This window comes from Danio aesculapii, chromosome 15 (genome assembly GCF_903798145.1).
Source record: "Danio aesculapii chromosome 15, fDanAes4.1, whole genome shotgun sequence".
Classification (NCBI taxonomy): Eukaryota; Metazoa; Chordata; class Actinopteri; order Cypriniformes; family Danionidae; genus Danio; species Danio aesculapii.
Genome location: NC_079449.1, coordinates 34,891,614 through 34,909,398, shown reverse-complemented (window position 1 = coordinate 34,909,398; position 17,785 = coordinate 34,891,614). Strand labels below are relative to the sequence as shown.

Sequence of the window (17,785 nt, the reverse complement as noted above, 5' to 3'; positions counted from 1 at the left end):
ATGTATGTATGGATGAATTGATTGATTGATAGATTGATGAATGCATGCGGGTGGGTTTCTCTATGGTTGCTACGGTATTTGGGGTGGTCACTAGGGTTTCTTATGTAGCTTTCTCAGGCCAACAGAAATACATAATCTAAAATTACACATAGTAGATGGATGAATGGATGGACTGAAACACATGTGAGTGCTATGGGTGGGTTTTTCTCTACAATTGCTAGGGTGTAAGGGGTTGTTGCTAGGTTGTTCTTATGCAGCTTTCTCAAGCTAAAACAAATAAATAATCTACAATTCCACATAGCAGATGTCTTTATAAGAATAAAAAAGGCAAGATAGCATTACTCTTCAGGGCTGTTGGCTGTCTCTTGTGGGACAGCGGAAGGAGTCATCAAATTTTAAAGTCACTCCAATCTCGTTGAGCCTTCTTCTCATCGCTGACCTGTGGGCTTGCCATGTCTGGGGAAGAAAGAGAAATAGCCGTGAGGGATGGCCAGGACTGCGCTAGTGACAGCTCTCACGTGTCTCTCTTAGACCCCTATGCTGGAGCCTGTCAAGAAGCACAGACCGAGATAACACGATGACTACATTAGCAAACAACAATTTCCACATACACAAATTTACATAGTCAAATGACAAGCACATTTAAATACAAGAGTGAAGTCCGTGAAATCATTTTGTGTGTGGCAGAACTAAGAGACTCCTTAATTTGTTAGGATTTGAATTGTAACTGTAGCATTATTCTGTCATCATGTGTTATTCGTATTCCCTGTTTTTTTGACCAAAGTAGTATTACCTTGACCAAAAACGTGTTATGGTTTATAAAATAAATCCCCTTTGACAGATATATGATTTGCTTACTGTATGTTTAGAAGGCTTTTTCAGAGAGTGCACTGTTATAGAGTTGCCAAGTCCACTTATCAAAAGAAACATATATTAAGTGTTTAATTATGGGGTTGTTTTATGTTTTGTTTGATGCTAAGATATATATAATATATATTGTATCATTCCTTGTAATTTATGTTGCATATGTGTGCCAGTGTGTGCCTGTAGATTTTGTGGGGAAAAAATGGTTTATAGTATGTACACAACCTTGATGGCAATATGAAAATAGTATATTATTAGAATAATAATTTATTCTAATGTTGGGGTAATTTTTAAATAAGTCATAAAACTTCATTTTTTTTGTCATGGGTCATTTTTGACAGTAAGGCAACAGTGAAATAGTGTGTATATACACTCACCAGACACTTTATTAGGTACACCTGTCCAACTGCTTGTAAACGCAAATTTGTAATCGGCCAATCACGTGGCAGCAACATGCATTTAGTCATGTTGACATGGTCAAGATGATCTGCTGCAGTTCAAACTGAGCATCAGAATGTAGAAGAAACGTGATTTAAGTGACTTTGAACATGGCATGGTTGTCGGTACCAGACGGGCTGGTCTGAGTATTTCAGAAACTGCTGATCTACTGGGAATTTGCCGCACAACCATCTCTATGGGTTAAAGAGAATGGTCCAAAAAAGAGAAAATATCCAGTGAGCGGCAGCTCTGTGGGCACAAATGCCTTGTTCATACCAGAGGTGAGAGGAGAATGACCAGACTGCTTCAAGCTGAACTCAAATAACCACTCAGTACCACCAAGGTATGCAGAAGAGGATCTCTGAATGCATAACACGTCAAACCTTGACGCGGATGGGCTACAGCAGCAGAGGACCACAGCGGGTGCCACTCCTGTCAGCTAAGAACAGGAAACTGAGGCTACAATTTACACAGGCTCACCAAAATTGGACAATAGAAAATTGGAAAAACATTGCCTGGTCTGATGTCACAGCCACAGCCTACCTGAATATTGTTACTAACCATGTCCATCCCTTTATGAACACAGTGTACCCATCTTCTGATGGCTACTTCCAGCAGGATAATGTACCATGTCATAAAGCGCAAATCATCTCTGACTGGTTTCTTGAGCATGACAATGACAGTCACCAGATTTCAATCCAATTGAGCACCTTTGGGATGTGGTGAAATGGGAGATTCGCATCATGAATGTACAGCTGACAAATCTGCAGCAACTGTGTGATGCTATCTTGTCAATATGGACCAAAATCTCAACCTTGTTGAATCTATGCCACAAAGGATTAAGGCAGTTTTTAATGCAAAAGAGGGTCCAACCTGGTACTAGTAAGGTGCACTTCATAAAGTGGCCAGGGAGTCTATATATATATATATTTTTTTTTGTAATGCGAAAGAGAATATAGAGTAATATGACACATGTGTCTTGTAGCTTCCAGCACAGTACAAGATCAGGGGTCAGATATCCTGCTTAATGGACAATAAAGAAGAAAAAAAATCAGTCCAGAAAGCTGTGCATGACAAGATGAATATGAAGTACTGCAGATAGTCATGCACTCTTGACTCTTATTCAGAGCCCACGGGGAAAAAAAAACAATCTCTGCTTCTATGAGGCCTTTTGATTTACAACAAGCAAACGTCTTTCTGATGTCAAGATCTGATGCTGGAGCTCTTCAACTAATCAGCAAACTGTCTGTTGCACATGTGGAGAAAACAACCACAACATACTATTCCTCTGATGTATTATGTAACGCACAAAGCCATGTCTTATAACTCCGTGTTGTTTATCGACCGTGTGTTGGTGGGATGCCATTTTTGGATCAGTAGTGATACAGACTGAAATTCTGCGAGGAAATTGTTGACACTTTTCAGGAATGCAAAATGTTAAAACTCTATCTTGCAATTGTTTTACCTGAATATACCAATTAAGAAATTGTTTTACTGGTGTGAATCAATGCACTTAGGTTGATTCAGTGATATGAATGATAGTCAGTAGTCACATATAGTGGGTAAGGAAAGTATTCAGACCCCCTTAAATGTTTCACTCTTTGGCCCAATCCCAATTCTATGTTTGTACCCCTACCCCGTCCCCTTCCCCTTGGTCCTTAAAATCAAGTGTGAAGGGGAAGGGCTTCAAAATTTACCCCTAAGAAATAGGACAGCACTACAGCACCTGCACACGTCATCATATTTCATCGCAATCTCATGCTTTAAATGAGATCAAACGATGGCGACTGCTGTAGTTATTCCAGTTGTGTTAATTTTTGGTATTTATCTTCAAAAAAATCACTGAAGGCATATATTGTGTTATCATGACGATCTAATTTGGCAATAAGATCATAACTATACTGTGCATTTACACAGTGGTCATATTCATCTATGTAAACACAAGAAAACAACATTAACATTATAGAAGACAAAAAAAGCTCATTTCCAGCCACTGGACTTTTCTGACAGAGAATTTGAGTGTCATCGAGTGACAGAATGTGGTGGGACTACTATACAGGAGTTATTATTAGGGATTATATATTGCAATAATTAGGGTTTTTTTTTTTTTTTGGGGGGGGGGGGGGGGGGGGGGGGGTTTAAACCATGACAGTAAAACATGAACACAATTATGACTATTTGAAAACATGATTGTTTGTTGTAAAAATTTGTAATAATAGCAAAAATTGATTTTCTTACCCCTTGGTTTTTGGTTTTGAGTGTGGTCCTGAAAAAATCTCAGTTCAAAGGGCTATCTACCCCTTCCCCCTAGCCCTACGCCTTCAAGCTAAAGATAATTGGGACAGAGAATAAGATTCTCTGGTCTGATGATACCAAGATTGAACTTGTTGGCCTTAATTCTAAGTGGTATGTGTGGAGAAAACCAGGCACTGCTCATCACCTCTATAAAACAGTTCCAACAGTAAAGCATGGAGCTGGATGTGGGGGTGTCTTTCAGCTGCAGGAACAGGACCACTGGTTGCAGTCGAGTGTAAGTTGAATGCGGCCGGGGATACAGGGACATGTGCTCAGGACCTCAGACTGGGCCAAAGGTTTACCTTGTTGCATTTTTTCCAAAAATACTCATGGCTGTATTAGATCAAAAGGGTGTTTCTACTAATACAGAGCAAATAGTCTGAATACTTAGGACCATGTGATATTTCACTTTTTTGATTAATCTGCAAAAAAATTTAATTACTGAAGAAAAAAATTACCTAAATGATTTTAGCAAATAACTGCAATATAACAGAGTGAAATATTTAAGGGGGTCTGAATACTTTCTGTACCCACTGTACATACATACAGTACAGTATATTAATACAGTATTTTTTTTATTCAGAATAAAACTAGTTAATGCACCGGTTTCTCTTCAAGTTGGATTTATTCGATAAATCATCACATATGAAGTTAATTTTGAAAACATACTGTAGCATCAAGTGCCTCTTTTCCATGCTCAAAATCGTACTTTTGTTTCGTAATTTAAATGATACGCTGTTATTATTTGACACAATCTGATCAAAACAATCTTCACTGTGGCAAACAAAAAGAAATCAATCAATCACAAACCAAAAATAAAATGAGTACAAAATAAACCAGCACTCAAACAGTATTATTCCATTTAGTATCATGTCCTGAGGTTACCAAAGACCCTTTTCTAAAGGTTAAGTCCCTCATTTCACTGACCATTTATTGAAAAAAGAAAACACTCTGATCCTATTCAGAGCAAGTGCCGGTCTGGGTCTGCTGTTCTCCTTTGGATACAATACATTTTAATTCACATACTAGTAACTCAGCCGACTGATGATTACTTTTAATTTGAGGTCATTAGGTGTCTGGATGACTGACGGGGATCAGGGGAATGGTGGACGTTCACCCTTCTACATCACCAGCTCTCGACTCAATGGACTTTATCGATTTAATGATTTAAGGATGAGGTCCTCTTGAATTCCATGAGCATTCAACTAGAAACTGCAATTACCTGATTGGACCCATAAATCCAAATTCCACAAAGGAAAAGCTCTTTAAGAAATACCTGGACGTGGCCCATTGAATCAGGTGAATAGCTCCATTCCTAGCAATTACAGGAGTCTATATAGATGCACTCGGAGCAGCTGTAAAGTGCCTGGGCATTGTTAAAAGCACACTGTCAAAGGGTCATGTGAATGTGCGATTGCCTGTGAGGAGCCTTAAGCACTTTAAATCACAAATGGTATTTGCCTTTGGTGTTTAATGATGTGTTTTTTCTTGTACTTGGACTGAGAGCAGAAGTCCATGCCAGATATATCAGATGTAGACCTGCCTCAATATTTTGGCATCTAAAACAGTCTGCAGTTATTTCTGATACTCAGAATTAGTGCATTGCTTAGAATCAGAGTTTATAGGTTAATAAGTAGTGTATTAAGTAGTGATTAATACAACCTAGTGGGCACCTTGATAACAACATCAATTTGACATTGACGCCAGAAAAGCATGTCAAAAATGCAAATAGATTTGATTTCAAATCCTTTTGACTTCCACACATTGATGCCATTTTATCCACCGGTATAACATATAACAATATACAACATTTTATTTATCTGAAAGCTTAAATTACAAATTATATACTTAATGTAGGTAAACTATTTTGATGTGACTTTAAATTGACATCTAACATTGGCGAAAAAAAAAATAAATTACATGACAGTCCTGTAATCGATTTTTGATGTTTTATTGAATGCCAATGTTACGTATGAACTTTGTTGTTTTGACACTGATAGTCAATTAACATCAAACTGATTTTCATTTTTTACATGATTTTGTGACATATTATTTATTAACACACTGGGAACTGAACATAGTTTCTTTAATAATCTTAGTCTGTCAACATTAGTTACATTTGTTAAAGTCTGCATGAATTTAAAGCTTGTGTTTATTTTGCTAGCACATACTGTTAAGTTCATTACACATTCTTTTGCATAAATATGACCTCATGTTGTTTCAATCACATTTACACACTGCCTCCAAAACTTTTGCTCGTCATAAAAAAATTGGATTAGGTTAAAAAATATATATATATTTTCACATACATAGAAAGTGTTTTGACAAATAAAAGTCAAAAGCCAGAATGCTGTCTCTCATAAAGTGCATAATATAAAGACTGTGTAAATTACAGATTAATAAATATGCGTCAGACTCAAAATTCATACAGACATTTCAGACAGTGTGTGGTCAGGTGAACAATGTATCTGTTTAACAGAGCAAGGACATTTTCACAGTATGTCTGATAATATTTTTTTTTTCTTCTGGAAAAAGTCCTATTTGTTTTATTTCGGCTAGAATAAAAGCACTTTTTAATTTGCCTTAACTTGCCTAATTACTCTAACCTGCCTAGTTAAAGAGCCTCATTATACATGAAATAGGGTCATATTTTGATTGTAAGGGTCTCCAACAACAGTCTAATATGCATGCAAGGTCCAAAAAACACTTTTATGGTCTTATAATCTGCATTTATTTTTACCTAATTATCCCAGTGACTCCCATATGAATCGTTCAGCGATTCATTTGTTCCCAAACCCCTCCTCAGCGCAACGCTAATCTGCGCTGATTGGACCGATGACAGCCTGCTGCGATTGGTCGACACTGACAGCCTATAGCGCGAGACAGAGTGAAATGCCCAGCTGCTAATCAACAATATAAAAGTAGTCACAGTGCATACACGCTTCATAGTGTAAGGCGTGGATTTTGGCTGCCAGTGGGTAAATGTAAATACAGACGATGGACTTGAAAATACAGACGACTAACTGTTTTATTGAGCAAAAACTCCAAGAACTGGCGAGGAGATCTCCAAGCTTGTCACACTCTACCTGCTCTTTTCACACACACACACACACACACACACACACACACACACACACACACACACACACACACACACACGTCTAGAGCGCCAGTTCAGCTTTCTGGGTGCAATTTAGACAACTCACCTCGAACCTGAGCTGAACTATTTTGAAGCTTGACCATTGCATGTGTGTAGGAACAGCTGTCGATCCGTAAACAAAGCAGCACGCGTCGCGTTTTCAACGTGGCTTTACACGCAATATGAGAATATAAAGAGTTAACCGGATACAGTACACGCGGTTACAAGTAACCGGGGGATCGCGGATATAAGGACACGGGTGGTAAGGGAGGTGTTGCGGACGCCGCCCTCTCTATTCTGCAGCCCTAGGCGCGGATATAACTGCTGAGGACGCGGGTGGTGAGGGAGGTGTCGTGGACGCCGCCCTCTCTAATTTGCCACCCTAGGCCACCCTCGCCTCTATGGTCACGCCGCCCCTGATAATGCTGAGCTTTCATCTTTAGGTAGACTGTCAATTATATCAATCTGCACAGCGTGTGTATGTGTGTGTATGTGTGTGTGTGTAATTACCTAAATAAATTAAACGGCTGAACATAAAAATCTTTCTTACATATTTTTTAGTCTGTTTATATAATATTTTATATTATTTTATATAATATATTTTTTATTATTTTACAGACATAATACCTCTATTAGTCACATTCTTTCTATTCCGTAAGCTTTGCAATAACCTGACTCGTGATAAATTGTATATATGTTTGTGAATTTTATTTTCTATGTTTGCGCGAGTGTTATTTGGGTGTTGATACACGCATTGAATTAGGCATCGCGCCTAAATGCGAGTGTAGGTGTGTTTGCATGCAGCGAGTTTAGATGTATCTGCATGTGTCAATGTGGGTGCTTATGCGAGGATCGAGTTTATACAGTATGCATATGCAAGTGTGTACCGGTGTGTTTACATGCAGTGAGTTTATATGTATCTGTGTGATTTTTTTTTTTTTTATTATTATTTTTAAACTATATTTTAAAACTGTATATGGACCAAATTATGTCTAAAGTATGTCCACTTTTGTGGTATTCATAAACAGTTTGTAAAAAACACGCAGATAACCTTATAATTTTGGAGAATTGTGCAAGACATGTGCATCTAATGGACGCTTACTATCCCGTCAGGCCATGAGAGAGGACTTATGTATGGTAGTGAAGCCCAAATACACGTACAATATCACTTAAATAATGTACCTTTTTTCATCCAGTAAATTCCTAATGGACCAATCAGGTACCCTTACATCAATTGCCAATAGACAAAATCAAGCCCCACCCTACATTTATTATTTCATCCAATCAATTTCTGAGGGACAATAATAAGTCCCACCCTATTTTATTTTTCATCCAATCAATTCACAATAGACAATATCAAGTCAAGTCAATATCAAATACTATATTTCTTTCATCCAATTAATTCCCGATGGACAAAATCAAGTCCCTTGCTATATTTCTTTCATCCAATCAATTCCTGATCTACAATATTAAGTCCCACCTTATATATTTTTTCTTCATTCAGTCAATAACTGATGGACAAAATCAAGTTTCACACTATAATTCATTCATCCAATCAATTCCTGACCAACAATATTAAGTCCCATCCTATTTTGTTTTCATCCAATCAATTCACAGTGAAAAATATTAAGTCCTACACTATATTTCTTTCATCCAATCGAATTCCTGATAACAATATTAAGTCCCACCTTTTTTTTTTCATTTATTTAATTACTGATGTAGTATATTAAGTCACACACTATAGTTCTTTCATCCAATCATTTCCAATAGACAAAATCATGTCCCAACCTACTTTTTTATCCAATCAATTCCTGGAGGGCACTATTAAGTCCCACCCTATTATTATTATTATTATTATTATTATTATTATTATTATTATTATTATTATTATTATTATTATTATTATTATTATTATTATCCAATCAATTCCTGAAGGACAATATTAAGTCCCACCCTTTTTTTTATATTGAATCTATTCATGATGGAATATATCAAATCATGCTATTCATTACTTTTAAACAATCACGTTCTACTGAAAAATATCCCACCTTTTATTGAAAAGTCCCACCCTATATATTTTCTTCAACTAATCAATTTCAGGTGAATAATATTGTCTATTTTTAACAACATGTTTTATATGCTCATATCACAGTATAAAAATTCTAAAATAATAAAAACGTAATATTTTGTGACTTACCTCCCTGTGTGTCCGAGCTTGTTCCTTCTTTACAGGACAGCGAAGGCCGCCTCTTGAGTTCTATACAAGTTCTGGGATGGTGCCTTTGTGTTGGCGACACTATGTCCTCGGAAGATATTTCCGAAATTTGCACAGCTGTCTCTGAGTCTGTAACAAGCACCAATGCAGTTGAGTCCTTTATACTAGCAGCAGCTCCCCCTAAACTTCCTCCCGACGCCTCCTGGCCCTCCACAATTTTGGAGCTGGAGCGCGGGACCTGCCCTGCTGCTTGCCCCCCATTTGTCTGCGAACGTACGTTCGTCATGGCAGTTCCCTTTCCAGAATCTGCGCCATGTTGGCTGTAGACTTTATAGCGGATCATGAGGATGATGATGAAAACTAATACTGAGGCCACAATGATTCCACCAATTATGATGATCATAGTGCCGCCTAGGAAGTGGCTGCGGATCGACTGACACTGGCTGAACTCCGTCTCTGTGACAAATGTGACGCAGCCCACCTGCCGTGTAGCGGTCAGCGAGGTCACGCCATCATCGTAGACAGCCAAAACGCACAGGTCGTACTCTCGTCCGGATACCAGGTCTCGCACCAGGAAGTCGTAACTCGTAGAGGGAATCATTCTGAAAGACAGACAGGGCAGAGTGGAGTGTTATCGTGTATTCCTCTGATAATACATGAATATAATTAAGATTATTCTGGGCCGGCGTGTGCATGTATTATCTATGGCCACATGATCACCGCTGGAGAGAAATGTATGTAATTATATCGTAATTCTGAATATCATGGACATTATGCTAATTCTCAGTGGTGAATTTGATAGAAAGCATACTACAATGTAATCTCTGGTCATTAGAGGACTACTTTCCATCATAAAGAAACAAAAGAAAGTTAAAAGCAAAACTGTACTACTTATTAAAATGCTCCATCAACATAACCAACATCAAAATCAATACACAAGACACAAGATTGATTTTCCTTGAAATTTACAACTTGGATAAGGTGTGCTGTACGTGCAATAAAATATATGGCTGGATTATTAATATATAACCAGTATGGAGAATAAATCTGCTGGGATCCAAGGAAAAGCAAAAAAAAAGCTGATATTTAATGTAAGCTTTACTTTTTAGTGCAATTACTGAGGCAATGTATGAGATGCATCATTTTAAAGCATATTTTAATCTGTATTTTTTATGGTGCGCATCTTGGTTTAATGATTACATTAAAAATTATTAAGACTACATTTGGTATGGGGTACTGTCCTAGGGGGTTAAAGCAAAGACTGTAGAATACACAAGACGTGTCACTCGTATAGTTTTGAATGGGAAAAAGTGTAACGGTCAATATATCGAATTAAGCCCCACCTATTAGTATAGGAGCCAATCATCAATCGTTATAGAGTGACGTTTCTCTGAGGGAAAAGCTCGGACCAGACATGTTCTTTCATGACAGTTTTTGTGTTCAACAAATGCACTGAAATATCAGTGAATACTTGCTTCACAGACATAATATATCCACATAAAGCTTGAAATGTGTCAAGCGCACATCACATGACTGCAGCAACTACTCAAACGCCCACAAACTTGTAAACAAAGAGTAGTTGTCATTTCTGGAGGAGACTCTCCATCAAACCAAAGTTATGAATTACTTCAGAAAGCCAGCATGATCTGATGAAACATTATTCAGAGGATGATAGTGTTTAACATGGCCATTAATAAGGTTGATGTCGTGATCTTGTTTCTTTTGAGTGTGCAAACACATTAGCTCGGGCAACCGAAAAAAAATGTTGATTTAGTTTGATTTAAACGCTTAGAAACGAAACTTATGAGACAGTTGTTGTTTAATTTTATTGGTAATTCCAAATATGTAATGTAATCATAAGATTGGCTAACAGTTTTGGAGAATTTAATGTTTTCCCATTCAGACAGAATGCCCGAGCATACTGTACTGCCTGAGAGGCATTTCAAAGACGGCCGCTGAGTGAAATGACTTGCCTTAAAGGGACTTTGTTTTAAATGAAAATGTGATTTGTTCAATATATCAATACAAAACCTACATTTAGTTTTCTATTGCTTTAAATGACCATTCGAAAAGTCATTGCAGTTCATTGAATCTAAATGAAAATTGACCATTCATCAGAACAAGTACTTCTGTGAATCGCTCAGCTTCATTAACCATCATAGATTTTCAGTAGGTATGCCACACAGAACTCAACAGTCATAACATTCCTTTCAAAGAAGCCTGGTTCTTGACACTCTATACATTGAGCATGCATTAATACTGTAATATATACTGTAATAATCTGTTATATCATGATTAAGCATTACTGAGACTGTCCATTACTTCCAAGTAATGTTAGAATAGAGTTAATCTTAGTGCAAGTGCATTGATATTAAAAGAACTCTAATTGCAGTTCTATTTTCAGTGCAATGAAAAGGATATTAGGAGGTATTTTAGTACTAAATGTTTAATCTCATGGCAGATTGCTTATGCATTTACAGTGCCAGCCATTAAGAGAAATCACTTGCTACTATGGGAGTATTATGGAAATACTGGAAACTTAGAGAGGTAGAGATTCAGAGATATTTTGATAAAGCAAAAATTGAACTGTTGAACCAGAGAGCAGAAAATAAGCCTTTAATTCCACAGCGGTCACTGGAAGGTCATGTCAAGATGCTCCCATATGTCTTCCTTTTCTCTATAACAACATGGTGTTCTTAAAAAAACTGATTTTTCTTTTTCTCAAACCTCACGTTTTCTTTCTCTGGACAAGTAAAACATTTTCACTGCTCTTGACAAGCTTAAAAACACACACAGACACAAAAACCGTGAATAAAGTGCAAGTCCATATGTAGTATATGCAGTGGTGGAAAGAGTACTGAAAAATCATACTCAAGTAAAAGTACCATTACTTGAGTAAGCTGAGAAAGTAGAGTAAAAGTATAATTTCTGTATAAGAGTCCAACTAACAGCATGGGTGAAGGTTAAATGAGTGTAAGCCTTCTCTTGCGCAGCTGTAAACAGATTACTAAAAATTTATAAACCTTTGTTTCATGAGTCCAATTTTGACCCTTACTCTTATCTGACTCATATTTATAATAATTTAAATTTAGATTCATCTAATTCAAGCTAATCACCTTATAGGTTGTGATTTGGTCTAATTGTGATTGATTAACCATAAATCCTTATTTTTAGTTAATGGTTCATTGTTTACCTGAAGTCACCTAGAGTCAGTATGCTGGCCAGTTACATCTGGTCACAGACACATCCTCGCCAGTTCTGATTCTTAAATCGGGGATATAACTGCAAACTAATTTCCTTTACGTAATATTAGGCCGCCTTATTTTTGCACATACATAAAGTTTGATTTATCCACAATATTATATCACACAGAGTCAACTAATACTAATCAACAGGTCTCTAATGCTATGTCTATGCTCCATCCATTGAGCATGAATGTAAGAGCAATCCTGGTCGTAGGCTGCAGAAACATCAGCCTAAACAATCTACTAGATTTACAATGATTTCAGGAGATATTAGAATTTTACATTTATTTGCCAGGGAAAGATTTTCCATTCCAATTCACATAATTAAACAAACAAACAAACAACCAAACAAAAAAAGCCAATTCAGAAATGTACAACATGAATTACCCAAATATTTTAAAAACCTCTAAGAGTTAGAGATGAATACCTGACTTTGTAGAAGTACGTTGCAGCATATAAGCCTTGATGCAGAGCTCAGAGACTCACACACTGCAACGGGGTATCCTGGCTACAGAATTCCACAGACACTTTTGCACCTTTTCCTTAAATACTCAAATCAAAACAAACTATCATAAATTCCAGACAATAAAAGCTTCACAAAGACCCTTGCCTGGTCTTGAGGTCATGTGAAGACCAATTTCCCCGGAGTGGAGCATCTGGCAAAGGTCTTATCAAAGTCAAAACCCAGATAAACAGATATAGGGGAATTTGTAAAATATTACTGAGGGATTTATACCACTTTAGCAATCACACAGAAACATGTCAAATGATAGCAAACATGAATATAGAGCCACAAGATACACCATATTAAAAACTTAGACATTCTGTTTAGAATGGGAGTGAACTGCTCTGGTGAAGAAAGTACAGTTGAGGGTAGAGAGGGGGGCTCAAGCTGCATGACTGAGACAGTTGAACAACTGGTTTCCTGACTGATCTTCCCCTCAGATTTGAAAGTTAGATGTTTTAGTGCCTGACAGTTCTCGTGGTCTTGATGCGTGGAATTCCATTACAGTTCTCAGGGTTTGATATTTCTAAACAACTTATCTTTTTGAATTATTCCTTACGCCTTAAAAAGCAGAAAATGCGTAAATAAAAGTCTCAAAAAGGGCTTGATATACCCAGTCACTGTAATAATTACCATGTTTTGATTTCAGTTACAGTTATTTCAGTTAGTTTTCTGTTGAATACATTAATTATTTAATGATGATTCTAAAATCTTTTTGAGTTATTCCTTGAAAGAAAGAAAAAAATAAAACATAAATGCTCTAAGTTAAAAACACCATAAAATATTCATACATTTATGTATAAAATATATAAATTTATGTAAATATTATTATTATTGTTATTATTATTATCCACACAATTTTTTTTATTTAATTCAGTTTTGTTTTATTTATTTTTTTTTTGTTTGTTTGTTTTATTTTATTTTATTTATTATTATTTTTAGTTTGTTTTATTTTATTTAATCTTTTTTATATTTTAAAGATAAATTTTATTTTATTTTATTTTATTTTAGTATGCTTGACAGAACCTGGTCATTGCAACTCTGTCTTTATTTGATACGTGTAATTTCAATTTAGCCAATTTATACATTTATTTATTTATTTTTACTTATTTTTAGAAAATTATTGCTCAAAATGACAACCTGAAAATGGAAACTTCAAACAGAAGACAGACATAACAGTCTTTCACTTTGGAAGAACATGAAGGTGCATAAATAATGAACTCTCCTCGTTTGGGTGAACAATCCATCAACATTCATGCAAACAAACGAACAGAGAAATCCCTGCATAATGTTGCCATGCGGTGATAAAAAAGGGTTGCAACTTGCGTTTATTGATTCTAAAGCCATCTTTGAAGTGTTCTCATTTGCGTCCGTCCTTCTGTTCATTCAACAAGAAACTGTGCTTTTGTTTTTCTCATTGAAGGCGACATGCGTCAGATCCCTGTGCACCTTAATTCATTACTCAAACACACTTCACACACACGCCAGCTTCAGCTTCATTCAGTCCAGGCCTTTTTTCCCTTCTTTTCTGTATGATATTAGGGCCACCAGTGAAGTCTTAAGTTATTACAGAGGTATTTTCAGGCCATCAAAGACCCTTGGAAAAATAGCTTTCAAAAGAATAGAGCAGCTAATAAAGAAACAGAGAGAGAGAGAGAGACTACAATGGAGGATTTTGCAGCTGCGGCACAATAAAGAAATTGTTTGAATTAAAAGACCCATAATTTACTGAACAACTGAGAATCCTTTTCTCTCAAGCACCCCACAAATCAAAGCCAATATCCATTTTTTGCAGTATGGTTATTGTTTTCTCATTCAATTCAGTCAGATTTTCAACACCCTGTGTCTGGTGTAGCTTAAAAAAATAACAAGAAAAAGTACTGAACGCAGTTTGTAGTGCTAAACTGTGACTGTAAGTTTAAGTTTTAAAGCGCACAGCTAATTTATAAAGTGAGTTTCCTTCCTAAACCTGATCTTTCGACAAAAACACGCATTTCAAAACAAGTTATTAAAGTAATGCCCTTGAAGGAAACACATTTTTCAATCCCTGCATTCAAGCAGCAGCAATAAAACACTGCGGCAGGTTTACTGCAGTCTAGGTAACGCATATGCTAAGCTTGCTAACAGTGTTAGCGCTCACTTTCTACAAAAGCAATCAGTCACGTAATAACTTCGCTGACAAGAAAATACAAGAAAATGATGCTCTCAAAGAGAAATCGCACCAATATGCTGCAGGGAAGCAAGCTGTTTGTTTTATTGTCGAGGTGAAATATTAGCATAACAATTTTTACCTTAAGCAAAATGAAGCCTATAGATGCTAGTAAGGAACTGGCCTATTTGTCATGAGCTTACAGACAAATGGTCCATATAATACAACTTATTTATAATCATGATACTTTTTATAGCAGTTTGGGCTTGGGATTTTTTTAATAAACCTGCAGTCTTTCATAGTATGGGGGTTTATGAGGCAATATAAAATGAAGCGAGCGCATAAAATCACAACACAAGTCTTAGTGAGGATTTTTATGGCTAGTTATTGATATAATTTTCCCAATTAGATTTTGATTGCAATTAATTTGAATTACTATTTAAGAACACTTTATGTGGATCTGGTTTTCATTTATTTGCTAAAGCTAAAATATAAAGTATCCAAAGTGGTGGCTAATGTTTTTTTTTTTTTGTTGTTGTTGTTTTTGTTTTTGTTTCTTTATCGGGGAACTAACAAAATGTGGTTTTACCCTGGTTTCAGGCTTTTGATTCACATGAAAGACCTGCCTAATTTGAATCATTTGTCTTGTTTGGACCACTCGTGTCTTGCTGGGTATTACCCATTAATTAAAATTAATCTTTTTTTTTTTTGTCCTTTTTTGTGTGAAATAGTCTACAATGCACATATCATGCTTTTTTATTTACTTCAATGACTCATTTGAATCATTTAATCATTTGTCATGTTCATTGTCATGTTCATAATTATTTTTATTACTCATACGTTTAGTTTATATTAAGTTAAATTAAGTCTACATAATTGAGGGTGTGGCCACTTGAATGACAGCTAGGTCTCGCTGGTCGCTGTCACGTCACCTCAGCTGATTCCGGCTGATTAGCCGTTGAACTCGACACGAGCATCTTATTTTTGTGTTTTGTTTTATGTGACTTTACACCGTAAAATGCCTTTTGGAATTATTTCCTACAATTATCAGATAATATGGCATGCTCTGTGTACCTATTTGTGCTCACTCATATATTTATTTACCATATCAATAAATGTATTTGTTTTAGTTAAGATAATTTATCTTTTATTTTTTTTCTTTAGAACTTGAATGCACTCCAGAGTCTGACAGTTTGATTAGCTGTAGGCTCTAGAACAGTCAAAATGTTGTCATGGGGTGTTATGCCTGGATTTCATAAATAGCCTTGCATTTACTAATACACACTATATTTGAAGTATTTGGAAGTAATTTGCGTTTTCCTCCTGTAGAAAAACATCATAAGAACAATGCTTAATGGCTCAATGTATTACAACTGTGTTTTTAAAAGACTAAACACTTTATTGATATAGTACACAACCAAACACATGTGGTCAGAACCCAAACGAATCACAGGTAATAAAGTATTAAGCGTTCTCCCAAAGAAAATCCCGTCTTAGAAAAAATGTTAGCAGGTTATCCATGGTCTGCGCGGTGGCGTGTGAACAAAATGGTGACGATTTAATACTACGTCCATGTTTTTATGGTGCTGTTTTGTTTTTGTTTGTAAATCAGTCTACAACACGCTGATCTTGGTTTTTTTTTCTTATTTCTGTTATTCATATGAATTTAGTTTTCACATTCGTTTTTTTTTTTTAATGAGGCATTTAAATCAAAATAATCATCCTTTTGTGAATCATGCTAATCAAGCATCATGCTATGCTTTTTATTTACTAAAAAAAACTAATTGAATCATTTAAATAATACATTTGTGAATCAGTCTTTTCATTAGTCATGTTATGCGATCACTTAAAAGAACAGACTCATTTGTTCGGGAATTGGGCTACTCTTGTTGCGCTATATGTTTCTGACACCCTAAGATGAACTGACTCATTAGTAGATGGCACTATAAAGGTCAGTTGTTTGTTAATCAGACTACACCACATTTGTCATGCTGTGGGTTTTTGATTAACCCAAATACATAATTTGTGAATCAAACTGCAGTGCACTGATCATACTGTATGTTTTTGATTCACTGAAATGAACCGACTCATGAATCATTTTTCCTATTTGGACTACACTTGTTGTGCTGTATATTTACCATTCAATAAGATTTATCACTTTATAAGGTTCATAGAATAAAAATATGGATATACCAAGACATAAGAGTACATGGAAGTGACATACCATGAGCCTCAAACATCATTCAAATTCTCGGTGAAAAACAGACCAATCAGCACAAAACACAGACTGCTACATTGCGCACAGGATTAATAATATTATGCACACACCAGGCTGTGTTTGATTAGCCACATTTCCTACTATCTATATATTATCTAACTTTATAGTAAACTTATGATGTACAGCATGTGGAACTCTTTATCTTCAAAATGTAAGTGGCATTTGAGCCCTTTGTTTGTGACTCTACATAGGCCTGTCACGATAAGGAATTTTTGTTGTGCAATATATTGTCACAGAAACTGTTGAGATAAGCAATATTATTGTCAGTTTGAGATAATTTTATGCATTTTATGATTATATAATGATTATATAACAACATACTAATGCAAATAGCCACAAATACTTTAAAATACTTATCATTCTTAAGGTAATTTAGATTCTATAATTTGATGTTAAAAAGGTAATTGTAAAATGGCTTCAAAGGGGTGGTCCGCTACGATATCATATTTAAAACTGTAGTACATGTGTAATGTAGCTGTGTGAACAACATCAACTGTGTGTAGCTGTGTGAACAACATCTCTGAATGTAATACACTCAAAGTTCAATGCATAGGGAAACATTGGCTTTTACAGAGTTAGCTTAGCAAAGCCTACAACAATGAAGTTTGAGGACTACAAAAAATACATCCGGGTTAATGAGATCATAAACCCTTCAGA

The 17,785-nt window shown here is 35.9% G+C and overlaps 1 protein-coding gene across 1 annotated transcript in view; it reads right to left on the bottom strand.

The window, feature by feature from the left end:
• zgc:172282 (leucine-rich repeat and fibronectin type III domain-containing protein 1-like protein) overlaps positions 1 to 17,785 on the bottom strand; it is a 259,195-nt gene that overhangs the window by 24,999 nt on the left and 216,411 nt on the right. Inside the window, exons 4-5 of the mRNA XM_056474370.1 lie at positions 8,934 to 9,553; positions 343 to 456 (exon numbers count right to left, since the gene is read on the bottom strand). Coding sequence (XP_056330345.1) covers positions 389 to 456; positions 8,934 to 9,553 — 688 coding nt within the window. The 3' untranslated portion in view covers positions 343 to 388. The remainder of the gene's footprint in view (positions 1 to 342; positions 457 to 8,933; positions 9,554 to 17,785) is intronic.